Consider the following 17,191-nt stretch of genomic DNA (forward strand, 5'->3'; position numbering starts at 1 on the left):
AGAATTGCGAGAAATAAATAATAAATAAATAAACTCGCAAATCTTATTTCCTCTCGCAATTTTAACTTTATATCTCGCAATTTTGACTTTATATCTTACAATTCTGACTTTACAACTCGCAATTGCAAAAATAAAAAATAAAAAAAATAATCTGAATTGTGAGATAAAAAGTCGCAATTCCCTTTTTGTATTTTTCATTCTGTGGCAGAAACAAGCTTCCATAAAAAACAGCTAGATATGAATAAAACATCTAAGCATCATGGTCAATATTTATTAATGAATTAACAGTTATTATGTTATGTGATTAAATGATCTAACAAAAATATCCATCTAATGCATGTCTCTTTTCCATGGTGGGCTTTCCAGCCAGGTAAGCATTCATCACTATAATGCCTACTATTACTCTCTTTAATATGCATCATCTGGAAAAACAGCCAATGTTTTGCTGTGTATCTTCACAGGCGTGTGTACAGACCTGACTTCTGTCCAGCAGGAGATCGTGGACTTACACAACGCCTTCAGGAGAGCTGTGGACCCGCCGGCCAGCAACATGCTCAAAATGGTCAATCACACACTTGTAATTCACATTCGCGTTTTAAGCGTGCATCTCAGTGTCTCATGCTGAATGAAGATCCTCTGTGTGGTTTTCAGAGTTGGAGTGACGCAGTGGCTCAGACGGCTCAAGACTGGGTCGATCAGTGTAACATGACACACGGGCCACCAAGCAGCCGCATGATTGACGGTATGCTATATCACAATTCATTCTTTTATAGGTTCAACATATTGTTTCATAAAGAATTGTAAAACACCCAAATTTCAAGTCAAACGCGAAACCTGAAGTATTACATTCTCATTACATTATTTATTATTGTGTTTTATTAGTGACAAATATAGGGAGAGGAAAATATTCCAAAACTTTCTGAAAAAATGGTATGAGAATTAACTGCACAATTACTAGAAATGTTTACCTGGGATATTATACAATTTGCATGCATACAAAATTTATAAATAAAAAAAAAAAAAAAAAAATCAATATGTTTTCAACTCTAACTTTGAACCAATTCTCTAGAATGGCCCATATAGCCTATTTGAACAGGATTTGTTTCCAGATATGACTGTGTACTCAAAATGTACTTTTGACTTTCATTTATATTTGGATTATATATATATATATATATATATTTCTTTTGTCCTCGCATTCTTTTTTTGTGGTACCCTCTCACTGACACACCTGACTGAAAGGCTCATTATGCGGCTCATTATTCATGATCATTCACGCCCCCACGCATATTGCCTTTCTAAACAAAAAGTGTCTTACAAAATTTCAATCAATGTATTGTTTTATGTGAAGGATTAGGCAGGATGATTTTCACATCACTTTGTAGCAAAATATCTAGGCGACAACATCCAAAAGTCTTGTGGACACATATTTAGTATGTGTTTTGTGGCCTTATTTCAGAAACTTACATTTTTGTTTTTTCAATAACCAAACATTATTCTCTCAAAAATACAAACATGCACATACATGTTGCTCACATATTATGGTAGCCCTGTTTTGTGCTAAATAGAGTGTAATTACACCTTTGCCATTAATATGTTTATAAGCAAATTTCAGGGCATGTCAAAACATCTCAAGGACCCCAAAAACACCTTTGACCCCAGAGGGTTAAAGGGATAGTTCACCCTAAAATCATGTCATAATTTACTTTTTTTACTTTTGTTCTAATGCCTTCTTTCTTTTTCGGTCCTGCTTGTGCTCGTCCATATAATGGCAGTAAATAGAGACCAGCATCAAGAAGATGCAAAAGTCTCATAGAAGTGTTCTGGGGTTTATGAGGGGGTTTGGTGAAAAATAACTCAAAATGTATTAATCGGCCGTTGGTCTTCTGTGCTGGACTCGTGAGACTCCCTCACTCCGACTCACCCAGAAAAACACACAAGTTGTGAGAAATCAAGAATAATAAAAATGCAACATGAAATACAATTAATGTACCTTCTTCTCTGAGGTGAATATATCCATTGTGTTCACATCTGTCATCAGACAAACGGATATTCAACTCGGCAAAGAAAACACATTTTGGGGGATTTCTAGGCGTTGTATTACATGTCGTGGTTTTAGTAGTCTTTAGGGTGAACTATCCCTTTAAGTTCACTTTTAGAGGAAATGGTTCTATATAGAACCTTAAAGGGTTCCGTCAGGTGCTTCATATAAAGAGCCTTTAGGGTTCCTATCATGGGGTCATTGTTTAATTTAATTTTTCATTTTAATTAAAGTGAATGAATTAAACAGCTCGTATCACGCACTTTATCACTAGAAAAAATTATGCAATCATATAAGACATTTCTCCAGATAAAGAACCTTAAAAGGTTAATTAAAACTGAGTCAAGAACCCTAGAGTTTTATATAGAACCCTAGTGAACCTTTTGTCTATGCTATTTAAGTACTGAAATTAAAAATATAAACATTATTGCATTGATAATAAATCTTCAAACAATTTAAAGTGTCTTTTAATCAACTGTTGTTTAGGTGATTTTCATCAAATCAAACATGGACATGTTTCACTAATGCTTCACAAACACAAAGTCTTCATTTTCAACACTACATTTATTGTTTTATCACTTCAAACTGTTCAACTTTTTTTTGTGCACCATTTTACCTGAAAAGTATCTTTGTGTTGTCTTTTTTTCTTTTAAATAAAAGCCACTTCCTTTAATGTTTTTTTATTTTTATCATTGCAGTGACATTTTTTTTATTTGGCTTAACTGTCCAAATAAGTTTTGAGGCCACGGTATATGCAACCCAAGCAGTGTAGACCTGAGAAAACAGAAGATTTCTTTCATCCAACCCACATGTCTATAGACCTAATATTTATACAGGAGGATTGTGCAAGTGTGTGTGTGTGTGTGTGTGTGTGTGTCTGTGTTGACATGCTGACTAACACATGCAGATGAAGAGTGCAGGAAGAAATGACAGTGTGTTCCACAGTCACATGCAGTGCTTGAACTACATCTCAATGGCTTCAGAACTGGACATTGAACAAACAAATACAGCACCAATATGTATTGCTGTACACATTAAAATGTCTTTTAAAATCATCACAATTTCTTCCCTGTCTCATCCAACCTACAGTCCACCAGACGCAATGCTAGACTCTTTCACTGAATGTTTTCTCTCTGATGGACAGGATATGAACTGGGGGAAAATCTCTTCAAGGCGCCTAGACTTTATTCATGGACTGAAGTGATAAATGCCTGGCATAGCGAAGTCAACAATTATCAATATCCCAGCGGATCTGTCAACGGTCTGCCGACTGGACATTACACACAGGTGATTATTCAGTAGAATGACAAATGCATTCATTTCCTCCATTCTTGTATTTTTGCAAGTAAAGTTTTTCTACTTTTAAGATCTCAAGTACACTACACGTGCATATTCAATAATATGAAGTGCATGTCTTTTTCACAAGGGCCGAACAGAACAGCGATGTATTTGTTTGTAATATAATTATTTGTGTGCCACGTGTGATGTAAGCTGGAATTAACGCTTGTTCTGGTAGGTGGTGTGGTACAGCTCGTATGAGGTCGGATGTGCCATGACTCAGTGTGGAAGCGACTACTTCTACGGATGCCATTACTATCGCGCGTACGTTCCTGCTGTTTATTTCACTCTAGGATGTTTTAAAGCCAAATGAACCATTATGCCTTTTTATGAAGCCTTGCTGTTGTTTATGGGGTCTAGAAAGGTTTTCCTGCTTAAATGTTGATTATTTTCCTCATATTCTCCATTGTTGCAGCTCGTCTCTTCCCAGTCTGTCAGTAACGCTCTGTTTAGTTCCTGTCTCTATGAAGCCCCGCCTTCTGAAAAGCACACTATGCTCTGATTGGTCGGCTGGAGCAGTGTGTTGTTATTGGTCGAGCGTTTCGAGCCTGTTTGGGAAATGTCCCGACCCTTACCATAACCTCGAGTTTCAATCATAGACCGTAAAAAACATTAACGTAGTGTCCGTGACGTCACCCGTAGTGTTTCTGAAGAGCATTTTTGAAGCCCAAAGTGGGCGGAGCCGGCGGTCGCCATCTTGGCAGCGTCACTCCTGGATAAACGCAAATGGGCAGAGGCGGATTAGCTGAGGTGACGTGACGCTAACAGACAAACGGCTAGTAGTGACATCAGCGGCAATCCACCTGTCACTCAAGTGGCCACGCCCTTAATTATGCACAACTTTAAGGCTTAATATAATTTAAACGGATGAGTTATAAAAAAATTCACCCTCCTCACAGTCGTCATGAAGGACAACATTAGCTATATAGACCAAAACCACTTTTTGCACCAGACTGTAAACACATGTTTTTCTGCTGTAAAGTTGGGCATTTTAACATGGGGGTCTATGGGATTGACTCTCTTCTGCAGCCGGTCTCTAGTGGCCAGTCGATGAACTGCAGTTTAAGTCACTTCCATGTTGGATTCAAGAGAGAGACCGGAAGGTTGTCGCTTCAACACACTACTAACTAACTAAATCAGGCCCCGCCCCTTTATTCTGCGTATGAATTATTTAAATTAGGAATATTGTGACGTGTTCATTCCCGGAAGAAACTCAAGACTACAATGGAGGCGTTTCAGGGAGTTCAGAAACACTGACTCTGATATAGAGAATAACTCTTTCATGCTCAAACAGCAACATTACACACTAAAGAAAGATGAACATGTACGAAAGCATAATAGGTCCTCTTTAATGTTTCATAGACTACAGTTCAAATCTCTCTGAACGCAATCCTCTCCTCTATTTCAGAGGGAATTTCAGAGGAGTCTCTCCGTACTCACTGGGCTCTCCGTGTGAATCCTGCCCGGGTGACTGCCAGGACCATCTGTGCAGTAAGTAGACCTACATTTGGGGTTTTGGTTGCAAAATGCGCCCGAATGAAGACTTTCCAGGTCACAGATTGCATTGCAGAATGCTTTTACTTCGTCGGACTTATTTCTTCACTGACTTCCAATTCTGTCTTCTGCTTCTTCTAGCGAACCCTTGTCCGTACATCAACACGTACATCAACTGTGATGCCCTGAAAGAACAGGCCTCCTGTGAACACCCCGTCGTGAGCGAGGGCTGTCCAGCCAGTTGTCTGTGTGAAGACAAAATCATCCCTATAGCGAGGAAATGACATCTTCTATGATAGTTATGATAGTACGATGATAGTTGTAGCATCTCTTTCCTATAATGTGAAACATATATATTCTAACTTCTTTCTATTTCTATTCTTTCTATGTGGAATACCTCAAATATGATAACAATTAAAAATCAAGGGTACTGTACTTTCATAACGTGCTGAAATAGGCCAGTCTGCATTGTTTTGCATTATTACCTCAAACTTTTTTTTTTTCCAGTAAAGCTTGTACAATCACATATCAGTGAAGCCATTTGTGTTTTATAAGCCTCGTAAACCCAGATCCTGAATAATAGCACAACTTAAGACTGTGAGAACAGGATGTTTGTGTAATGTTTTCTGCAACACTGGACCATTTTATATAATCACATCACTTTATTAAAAGCATTCAAATTATTTTAGATCGAGTTATTAGTGTTCACAGATCCATGTATGTGTGGATGCAGTCATTTCACTCAATTCACTATTATTAACATAATTGACCTTTTATACCTTTTTAATTAATTTATTGTTTTACAGACTGCGCTGTTTATAATAAAGACTATACAGTATATATATATATATATATATATATATATATATATATGAAGACTTCAGATGCAAAAGCCTCTAAGTGCCATCTGAAATTTTCTTCTAGAATGATCATTTTTATCAAGCTCGTATATTTAGGCTCAGTAATTTCACTTTAATGACAATTAATAGGTAATTTTCATTGCCATTAAAGTGAAATAACTGAACATAAACATACAAGCTTGATAAAAATGATAATTCTAGAAGAAAATTTCAGATGGCACTTAGAGGCTTTTGCATCTGAAGTCTTCATATATATATACACATACACTCACATAAAGTAAATTGACGTATCAAACCACGACAGCAGTGCTGCTATACTTCATATTATACACATTTTTATGACTATTGAGAGACTATATAGGTAAGGGAATATTTGTACCATTTAACCTATCCCAAATATAGAGCTTAGTTTTTATTAACATTTTTGCTGTATAATTATTATTAGAGTATTAATAATAATAATACATGCACAATGCACATTTTAATATGCATGAATTGATTCCAACAAATATGCATTCGACATCTCTATATAAAATAGTCCATATGGTCTTAAAATGTAAAATACTGATTTGCTTCATCATAAAAAAGGCATGCAGGGAAAGATTCCACCATATAATAATGATTAGCAACATGCATATATTGTTTATTACAGTGCAAAAGTACATCATGTTTCCTGACATCAGAACATTTTTGTAATACTGCGAGTGTCCAGATGGTGACTCTGCTGCAAGCTATATGAACAACAACACACATTTCATATTTCCTGTTATTATTATGACACTCGTGTGTTCCTTTCACCTGATGACACTGGAGATTGCGCGCGACTGTATATGAGCGCGTGCAACTTTCCGCTTAAAAACTACTTTACACGTGCATGAAAACACAAGGTGAGAAGTCGGGGTGGTTTAATAACAAACAGGCTTTGGACTGCTGGCAAAATAAAAAGAGAAAACTCATCTGCTAATGTGTGTCTAGTCTAGTCCATCCATTTGCACATATAGTTTTCTAATATTACATTTCTGCAGGTTTGCAGGTGTTAGATGGCCTGTCATGAAACGTATCTCAGTTTCAGATTCCTGGATATGATCTGGGAATAACAGTATTACTTTTATAGTGCATAAAAACATTTGTAACATTTCAAAGTTCAAATTAGAGGCATCTCCTCCACACTTCAAACAACTTTGCTTCAAGACTTATTATGACTATCGTTTTTCAAAACGTGTTTCTATCATATTTGGGATTTTATACAAAAATGCACGTTTGTTTACCAGTCTCTAGGCTTTTCTCTCCATCTCTACCAAATTTGGCATGATGTAGTCTGGAGTGTCACTGTCAATACTAATAATTAGCAAATCCACCTGAGGCCAATGAATATGGCAGATGTGGCCTACTGTTTCAGACAGCCTTAAATAATAATAATAAAATAAATAAGTAAATAAATAAATAAACATCCTTTATGAATTGTATGAATACTTTATATCCACTTGATGGCGACAGATTAATGGAAATACTCCTCCACCGTAAATAGATGTGTACAACCGTCTGTCGAAAGCTATTAATTATAGTTTATAAAGTTTTAAATATGGGTATTTTCCTTACACAAATGCATGACTGATGACTTCACTTCAGAAGGCCTTTTTTAACCCCCTGGAGCCGTATGGATTACTTTTATAATGGATAGATGCACTTTTATGGACTTCAAAACAGAAACAGCAATTCACTGCCATTATAAAGATTGGAAGAGCCAGACTATTTTTTTTTATATAACTCCGATTGTATTTGTTTGAAAGAAGAATGTCATAAACATCTAGGATGGCTTCATGGTGAGTAAATCATGGGCTGATTTTCATTTTGGGTGAACTATCACTGTAATTTGCATCTCTAGCATTTGTGTAGGAGGTGTGTGTGTGTGTGTGTGTATGTGTTGGTACTGGTACTACAATTTTAAAACATTTTCATCTGATGTAAAATAGACTTATCCATATCTACAGACCAGATTATAATATAATATAATTTATATAAAAAAAACTCTAGGGTGGGTTTGAGTAATTGTGTATTAACTTTTGACTCAAACCTTACAGTCACTCACTGAGGTAAAGTGGAAAGGGATTTTTTTTTTCCGTGTGACAACTTGCCCCAGTCTCCCTGCATCATGTGTCCTGACATGTACTGTATGCACTTCCATGTAAAGCTTTATCTGATGCTGGATTTATCGAGCGCGGTGTGTTTGGGAGCTGCGGTGTTGTGTTTTACCGATGTGAAGTGAGTTCAGCAGATGGCAGTATCTGTCAGACCTCAACAATGACACTCGCAACATTGTAACACTGAAACATTCGAACGCTGTTTCTTGCGCGCGGTTACAATGTATCGAAGCCGACAGATGAAACAGAAACACGGACGAGAACTCAACCTGCGATGGCTCTTGCTTTCTCTCTAACGTCTCTTGAGGAGCTTCACTCGCTCGATACTCGAACCGACAGCTAATACTGTACGGTTGTGTGTGTTACACGGGGCTCATGGCGGAGTTTGTCGCTGAGAACTGCGGGGTCTCATCACCGAGTGGTGGCGGGAAACCAACCCAGCCTTGCGATGAGGAGGACGGCAGAGCTTCGAGCGAGGTGTCGGTCTCCAACGGGGACTGTGGACCGTGTGCACCCGAGAACCAGGGGCTCGACACGGCCAACGGCAAAACTGGAATACCACGGAAGACCAGTATTATAAAGGTACACGATCAATGCATCTGCGTTTTACTCATTGCACGCTCGTCTGGTGTCAAACCTCGCCCTGATACACACACAAACACACGCATCATCCACAGGTTTGGGGGTTTATGGATGCACAGAAACCACTGTGAACATATCATTGCTGTTTCCACACACACACACGATCATGTGTTCTTTTGAAGCGTTTCGTGATTGATTTCATGATGGACATCAGTCAGATGAAGTCACGTGCGCTCCTTTACATATATACCTAGCATCTGCGTGTTTTAAATGACTAGTTAAGCGATCCAATAGCGGCTTAATCTTCGCAGGGATCCGTGGTTCATATGTTAACTATTCACTTCTGATTACTATGTAATCTAGTTGTTGCTTACAATCCAGTTTTAGTTGCAACTGCTCATTATTTCTCAGTTACTGGCAACATAACTACTGGTATCTAGTTGTTTATGAGGTATTACTACTATCTATGCCATCATTTATTATCTCACTGCTAGCTAAAATGCCTTTTTTACATGTCATCGTTACTAGTAAAAGTGCAACAATCAGAATATATGCTATTTCTGAACCACAGATCCTCACAGAATTCAATGGCAAACATTAGCAATTGGTCACCAATATCTTAGGATGTACTAGTGACAACATAACTAGTAACTAGATGCTAGTAATGAATGTCAAAATTTTCTGCCAATGTTAAATGCCAGTGCCGTTCCAGACTTGTTGAGTTCAGATAATGATGGTAATATTGAACACAAGCCCATAATGTTCAAGGACAACACGCATTTTTTTTAAACACACATCTAGTGTGTTGATTATGGGTAAAAATCCCATTTAGGGCTTCAAATAATGTTTTTTATTTCAGATTGTTTTTGCAGTTGCACTTCTTCCTCAAGGCAACTACTGCTTAGTTTAAATGCGTTAAAAAGACTGCGGTGCATTTAAAGGCTGGGATGAATTCATTTCAGGGAATCTCCCAGTGAGTTTGTAGAACAGTTATTGGGAAATTTTTGACCGTTTTACTGTAGAAAGCTGTGACAGGAAATATTGCTCTACTTCCCCATGCTGACTGCTGTGGCTCACAAGATCCATCTAAAGATAAAGATTTGAACCCGTACCCAAACAGACGGACACATGACATTTATATGTAGGCCATAAAGTCAGAAGCAGTCAGTCACTGTTTAAAACAGCCTCTTATTTATCTCTGATTTAGTTTTGGTGGCTCAGTAACATTGCGTATTGGTGCCATATGAGGTCAAAGTTCGGCGCTGAAGGCAAGAATGTGACAAATGTCGCACAGCTTGTTTAGAGGAGAGTTCAGACGGGGAAGAGGAAATGCTTTCTCTCTGCTAAATTTGTTTCACTTTGCATTGCTTTTTAGTGTCTGTACCAACTACAGTGTTTCCTGTGGAAAGATTTCTCATTTGTTTCTCAGCTCCATGTGGTTAGAGCGATCATGAGCTCTCAGGTGAACCACAGAGACGTGATCGTCTTTCTGTGAGCATCAGCAGACCAGAGTTTCCTACATTGTTTGTGCAACAGGAGACCTATTTTGGGTGTAACAACAAGTTTCTTAACAATGACAGTCCTAAAACAAATGATTGCATTGTTTTTCTCTCTGATAATAGTTGATTTAAATCTCCAGGTTTGCTGTGCGTGTTTAGAGATGCACAAACTGTAAAAAAATAATTTTTATTTTTACAGTACAGTTCCAAAATGATAAATGACTATACTAATATAGCTTAATAAATAACCTTAAATAACCTCAAGCAACAAATCCTTTCAGCTTATATTTGGGTTGAAAACCTCAGGGAGCTTTTAAAGCTTCTCTTTTGTTGATAACGGTCAACACACTTTTTATTTTGATGAATTGTGTAGAACTACATTTATTATTACAGCAAAACTTTGGAACTCTTCATATTCTACTATTTTGAACTTTAAAAAACAGTCTGATTTTATCTCATTTTTATCTCGACTCGTTTTGAAGGAAGGCGAATAACATGCGGTTTAGTGAATCGTTTGAGTTGATTCAGTGAGTCGGAGAGTTGTTTGACTGATTCAGGCCATGATTCGGACCTGTGTTTAATTTAGACTGATAATAACCACTGATTCAGTTATAAAGAACCGCAGAGGCACTTCTGTGCATGAAACCCTGCAGCAAACTCTCGCAGCGTTGCAGTTTTGGCTCAAAAACCATCTGTGTTAGCCTGAAGATATTCAGCTGAGTGTATGTTTTTAACCCGTACAGTTTATATACAGCCGTGGTGTTTTAAAGTGAAGCAAAGTCCTTACAGTGTATATATGTATATATATATTATATATGTATATATAAAGTGTGTAACTTCTTGTCCCTTGTCACATTTTCCTGCAATAAACATTACATAAAGTCCAAATACAATTCTATTTTGTATTTCTACACTATGTAATTAATATTATATTTATTAAAACTATTAATACTAAAATGCATTAGAAGTATAAATCTCCTCAAGTTAGTGTTTTTACATTTATTCCGAAATAATAACTAAAGGCCGTAACAATTTAAACAATATATTTTATTTGTGAACTAATGCTCAGCTGTTCTTTTTATTAGTCACATTATTTTCATCAGTCAAGCTCAGTAAACACTGTCACAGACGCGGAGATGTGTCTTTAATTTCATCAAGCTGATCACTCACTCAAACCCCCACAGTCATCGTGTTTTCAGGCCATTTCAAGTTTGATTTTGATGTGACATAAAGCGCTGATATCTAAGTGGATGAGCTGTTTAATTACTTTTTATTTAGTCTTTCCATCAACGGCATCATTGCCTCCTCTCACGTGACTTTCCCCCATTCATTCTCAATTACCCCCCACTAAACCTAAGGCTAAAGTCCCCCTGTGGTGAAAATCAAGTTTTTAATGTTGTTTATGTGTCTATATGGTTTTTTTAATACGCTTTAAGACAAAGCATGTGTAAATTCATAAGTCGACTCCATTGCTGAGTATTTTCTCCTTAAAACTGCAGTGAACCAAAGACAGTCTCAAAAACACGCTTTGAAATCGCTGGTGTTTCTGACGTCACAAACTACCTTGTAACCAATCAGATCAACGTGTGATCGTCAACCAGTGGATCTCTGAGCTGAGTGAGTGAGCGGAGGCGGGGCTCATTTGCATATTCATAGAACCTCGTATACTAAATGAAGCAAGGGTGTCGAGTTACATTCAAGATATTTTAAGGCATGAAGAAAGTTATTTTCAAGGAAAAACATTTAAATATGTAATTTTGGTGATCAATGTTGAGTTTTAAGGGATAAAATTATTGACTACAGGGGATTTTAAAACTCAGTGGGCTCAGGGGAGGCAAGAGAGACGCATATATATATATATATATATATATATATATATATATATATATATATATATATATATATATATATATATACAGTATATATGTGACCCTGGACCACAAAACCAGTCACATGGGTCAGTTTGTTGAAACTGAGATTTATGCATCATTGATGTATGGTTTGTTAGGATAGGACAATATTTGGTCGAGATACAACTATTGAAAATCTGGAATCTGAGGGTGCAAAAAAATCAAAACATTGAGAAAATCTCCTTTAAAGTTGTTCATTTATGTTCACGATTGTGCAGCATTCACTCACAAAAATAAATGTTTTATATATTTACGGTAGGAAATGTACAAAATATCTTCATGGAACATGATCTTTAGTTAATATCCTAATGATTTTTGGCATAACAGAAAAATCGATAATTTTGACCCATACAATGTATTGTTGGCTATTTCCACAGATATACCCGTGCGACTCGTGATCCAGGGTCTCATATAACTGTAAACAAATAGTACTGAATCCTTTGCTCTTTTGTCACTGATCTAACACAGATGTGATAAATAATTCTGTATTATACATTTTTAAGGCCAGACAAGTAGTTTGTTGAGGGTTGATTTGTAAAGAAGGACGCCTGCGCACATATATATTCAAACGCGCTTACCTATAGACTGAACACCGTGATGCGCATGTGCGCGACGTCGGTGTTCGCGCAGAGATAACTGATAATCGTTTGCACCTTGGAATCTATTTCCGGGAGTGCGTTCTCGAGACACCAGGCACTGTTGTTGTGAATCAATCAAAACTAACTTTATCTGGAATATAACTTTATTCTAGAGCTGCTGTAAAGCCTAAACAATCTCTGTTACTGTAATTTCCTATTATCACCGTAAAGCTGCTTTGAAACAATTCATATTGTTAAAGCGCTGTATAAATGAAGGAGACTTGACTTGATCTTCGCTCCAGCAGAGACTGTAGATGCTGAAGATATTGATATCTCTGCCTTCTTGAGTCCAGGAAATCTCTGACTGATCTTTAGCCTCACAATAGCCTTTCACGATCAACAGAACAAAGTGTAGACTATATCTTTCTCCTGCAAGTTCCTGTGTGTGTGAACTGAGGAGTTTCTCTTCTTTCTCCACATTTCCTGCTTCCTTTCTCATTTAAAAGGCTTAAGAATTCAAACTGGACAATAAATTTGAAATAAATGGAATGAAATTAAAAGAAATGTTTAAGGAATTAAAAGAAATGTTCATTTAACATAGAAGTTAAATGAACACATGGAAGAATATTCATCATTACAAGCACCGGTATGAGTAACAGGGAATCTTTACAACATTTACAACATGTAAAATGTCACATTGAGACATGTATTAAAACAATTGTTAGAAATGAATCACTGAATCAGATGAAATTTGAACCGATTCACAGAATTTATTTGAATTGACCAACTCTATAACACGCAAAATCATTGTGAAATATATCACAAGCATTTGATATGTCATAAGTTAGGCCAGTGAAATGTCATATTTATTAGTCTAATTGAAAATCCGGTAACACTTTACAATAAGGTTCATTAGTTAACATGAGTTAATGTATTAACTAACATGAACTAACAATGAACGATACATTTGTTACAATATTTTTTAATCTTTGTTAATGTTAGTTAATAATAATCCAGCTGTTCATTGTTTGTTCATGTTAGTTCACAGTGCATTAACTAATGTTAACAAATACAACCTTTGATTTTATTAACGTATTAGTTAATTAAACTAAGATTAATAAATGCTGAAGAAGTATTGTTCATTCTTAGTTCATGTTAACTAATGAACCTTATTGTAAAGTGTTACCCTTATCAACAGACATGATTACATTTCCAAAGCAAAGCTACAGATTAATGTGTGTGTCATCATCTTCATCGACACATGATGATTCATGTGACTCAGTCTAGAGTTGTGTTTAAACTCTCCAAGTCCTGTCATGTGTTGTTCTTTTCCCCGGTGTAATGATAGGGATGGTTAGAAAGGAAATGACAGGGAGAAAAGTGGGAGCCGGAAATGAATGACACAAGCCAGATTCAAACCCACTGACACTGTCTCTCTCTCCTTTATAAATCATTTCCGTCAGAACGGTTTAGTTCTATCATATTTTGGTAGGGTCTTTAATCGTATACAGACACTAAAACATCAGAGTATGTATATGTACACTACCGTTCAAACGTTCGGGTTCTTTCCTCCATTGCATAATATCAGCACCAATACCATCGTCTCTTTAGTTTCGCCACATTTGAAAGCTGTGCTCCTATTGGTCGACGTCACAGATGTGATGACCTGAAAAAAAATCGGTTGTCGTCCACTATGATGCACTATACCAGATAAAACTAATGTGAATTTTCAAGTTCAAAATTTTACATGAGAAATGTCATGCATGTTTTTATATCATCATATATACACTAAAGGTTCAAACCCTTGTGGTCGGGAATTCTCTTGTGTTTATTTGATCAGAAATGCAGTAAAAACTGTAATATTGTACATTTGTATTACTATTTAAAACGGCTGTTTTCTATGTGAATATATAGCAAAGTGTAAAAGTGAATTTTCAGCATCATTACTCCAGTCTTCAGTGTCACATGATCCTTCAGAAATCATTCTGATATGATGATTTGCTGATCAGGAAACATTTCTGATTATTATCAGTGTTGAAAAACAGTTGAGCTGCTGCTTCATGTGGAAACTGTGATGCATTTCCTTTCCCAGGAATCTTTGATGAATAGAAAGTTCAATTGAATTTGAAATGGAAAACTTCTGTGACATTATAAATGTCAGCGCTCAAGAAAAGCTCTCGTTTTGTCGAGATATCTTCTATTAGATTGAAATAAACTATGACGTAGGCCTCTGTGGGCTTTCATATGTTTGAAAAAAACCCCGTAGAATTTTCACATGTACTTTTAGTCTTGCAACAAACTTCTTCAGTAAATCTCAGTCCTGCTGTTTGACATTGTCCTGATCTCACAACTGATGTCAATCTCACTGGAAGTTGACTGGACCGTTGAAACGCTGCCTATTCATTAAAGCTCATATTATTATTTTAGTAATAATTCTGCATGTGTAATACATTGCAGCACATGCATTAACTGCGAAGCCACGTCTCCAACAAGATCCATCATGTCAATTTAATAGTAATTGCAGTTCACGCAAATGCCGCCGAGACGCCGTTATTATGGTAATTTTCTCTCTGTATAAATTGCAATTTTACTTTTTAAGATGCATTGTAGCTTTCAAGAAGAAATTAGGTTGAATTAGACACACCGCGCGACCCAGAGCTTTTAAAAGCACGAGAGAGAAACACAATCATTCTCATCTAGGTTCATTTGAAGAAAGAATTAAAAAGCAGGGCGTTTCTGGATCGAGTGTGTAACCCGTGAGTAACTTCTGCTGAAGGATTGCTGATGTCCTAATCCGTCGCGTTTAGTATAAGCGTGTGTGTGTGTGTATGTTTGCTTCATTGCTGTCAGAGGATGTGGTTTCATCATTAACGGACTTGCTCACTTCGCTCTGTGAAAGGAGGTCTCTCGGGCGTCAGCTACATTAACACCAAATTTAGAAACTCTTAACAGCATACGGTAGATTAAGTGCAAGGTTATGAGGAAATTAGTGCAAATCTCTTATTTGAGATTAAAACAATGACCTGAGAGTAATTTGAGCGCGACCCTGTTACTTTAACGAGTTGCTATTTTTGCACTTCAGGAGTAAACATGTAAAACGCTCTGTCTGAAAGCAGGTGTTGTTGTGAGGCGTGTGTTTGTTTTTACACATTATCTCTGTCTTTGTTGCATAGATGCATTATTCTCTTTTATTTGACTGAAACAGCACTTTTAACTGCACTGTTATTGCTGATTCAGACCAGTCTGTGCCCTTAAAATACTGTCAGTCTGTCAGCCTTTTCCTCCGTCGAGTTATGAATCAGCTGAAAACACATGAAAATATTAATCTCACGGAAGCTTTTTTTGATAAGGAAAAAGTCCTACGGCACAGAGCACTAAAATATAACAAAATTGCACAAACATGCATCGCTTCAAATGGCGTATTAAAACTGGATATTGTATTACAAGCAGTTGCATTTAATGTGAACGCAATAAGGTAATATAGGTACACTCAGAAAAAAAGGTACAAAAGCTGTCACTGGGACAGTACCCTTCAAAAGGGTTCTAATATGTACCATTTAGGTACTAATATGTACCTTTGAGGGACTTATATGCACTCTTTAGGTACAGGTGTACCTTTTGTAAAGGTACCGCCACAGTGACAGCTTTTGTACCTTTTTTTCTGAGAGTGGTAGCTATATGATGTTGTTGGTGATTGATAAAACAACAAATGTATATGTATATGTTGTTGCTGTTGGGCGGAAACCTAGTGTTTTTCAAAATAAACATTGCGTCGTCAAAGTTGCATTGTGGCTTTAAACGTGGTCAGCATGCGTCAATATAACAGTAGCATTTTATGAAAATCAAGCTCAAATGTAAAATGTGACGTCAGAAACACCAGCGATTTCAAAGCGTGTTTTTGAGACTGTCTTTGGTTCACTGCAGTTTTAAGGAGGAAATACTCAGCAATGGTGTCGACTTATGAATTTACACATGGTTTAAGCATATTAAAAACACCACATAGACATATAAACAACATTAAAAGCTGGATTTTCTTTAGATCAGTTTAATGCATCCTAATTATTTCGACCCTAAACATATTCATGTAGTCTGTGTTGCAGCACAAGTAACATCACCATCATCTCTCCGTGTTTTGCTAATGAAAGCTGTGCCGTGTCCAGTAGGTGTGGTGTGCCGTTAAAAAGGTCAATGTGCACTTTGAGCTCAACACTTGTGTGTTAAATGAGTGAACTCAGTTCTAGGTCCGCCACGTCGTTCATGGTCTATTCATTGTTTGTGGCGTCATTCAGTCTCAGTCTTTATGTAAGCCACTTGATATGGATTAGATAGAAACCAGGCCTAATAGGCATCGCCGAGACAGATAACGGTCAGCGTTCACCAATGCTTCATTAATCACTATAGCAGAGATCTTTATATGTGCCGGTGTCACACATTCAGGGCTCTGAACTAATGCCTCCTGCTATATGTGAATAAATCAGTAGCTTGAACTGCTATTTATATATTTGACACATTTATGTAAATGCGCAGATAGTGCGGCCACTTTCCTCGGCAAGTGACTTTTAAATAAAACATGTATGTTCTGAAAATAAATGTTCTGATCTTTTCTTCCCCCGTCTTTTTTAAAGTAGTTTTTTATTTTTTTATCAGAAAGTTCTTGTTAGACTTTTATTTTTTATTTTTTAAGATTCTACGCAAACACCGAGACTGCGGATACAACTCGGGGTGAATCTCACGAGAACAGTCGTATT

General features: G+C 36.8%; 2 protein-coding genes across 2 annotated transcripts in view; both read left to right on the forward strand.

Annotated features, from left to right (window-relative positions):
• LOC311067888 (cysteine-rich venom protein ophanin) overlaps positions 1–5,555 on the forward strand; it is a 6,194-nt gene extending 639 nt beyond the window's left edge. The window contains exons 3-8 of the mRNA XM_084090034.1: positions 462–562; positions 652–742; positions 3,186–3,328; positions 3,558–3,643; positions 4,788–4,870; positions 5,015–5,555. Coding sequence (XP_083946160.1) covers positions 551–562; positions 652–742; positions 3,186–3,328; positions 3,558–3,643; positions 4,788–4,870; positions 5,015–5,157 — 558 coding nt within the window. The 5' untranslated portion in view covers positions 462–550 and the 3' untranslated portion in view covers positions 5,158–5,555. The remainder of the gene's footprint in view (positions 1–461; positions 563–651; positions 743–3,185; positions 3,329–3,557; positions 3,644–4,787; positions 4,871–5,014) is intronic.
• A 2,477-nt stretch (positions 5,556–8,032) lies between these two features.
• The window catches only part of plcl2 (phospholipase C like 2), a 55,489-nt gene continuing 46,330 nt past the window's right edge, over positions 8,033–17,191 (forward strand). Inside the window, exon 1 of the mRNA XM_084088751.1 lies at positions 8,033–8,456. Within this exon, the coding sequence (XP_083944877.1) occupies positions 8,250–8,456 (207 nt within the window). The 5' untranslated portion in view covers positions 8,033–8,249. The remainder of the gene's footprint in view (positions 8,457–17,191) is intronic.

This window comes from Abramis brama (genome assembly GCF_963993115.1).
Source record: "Abramis brama genome assembly, chromosome: 17".
NCBI lineage: Eukaryota > Metazoa > Chordata > Actinopteri > Cypriniformes > Leuciscidae > Abramis > Abramis brama.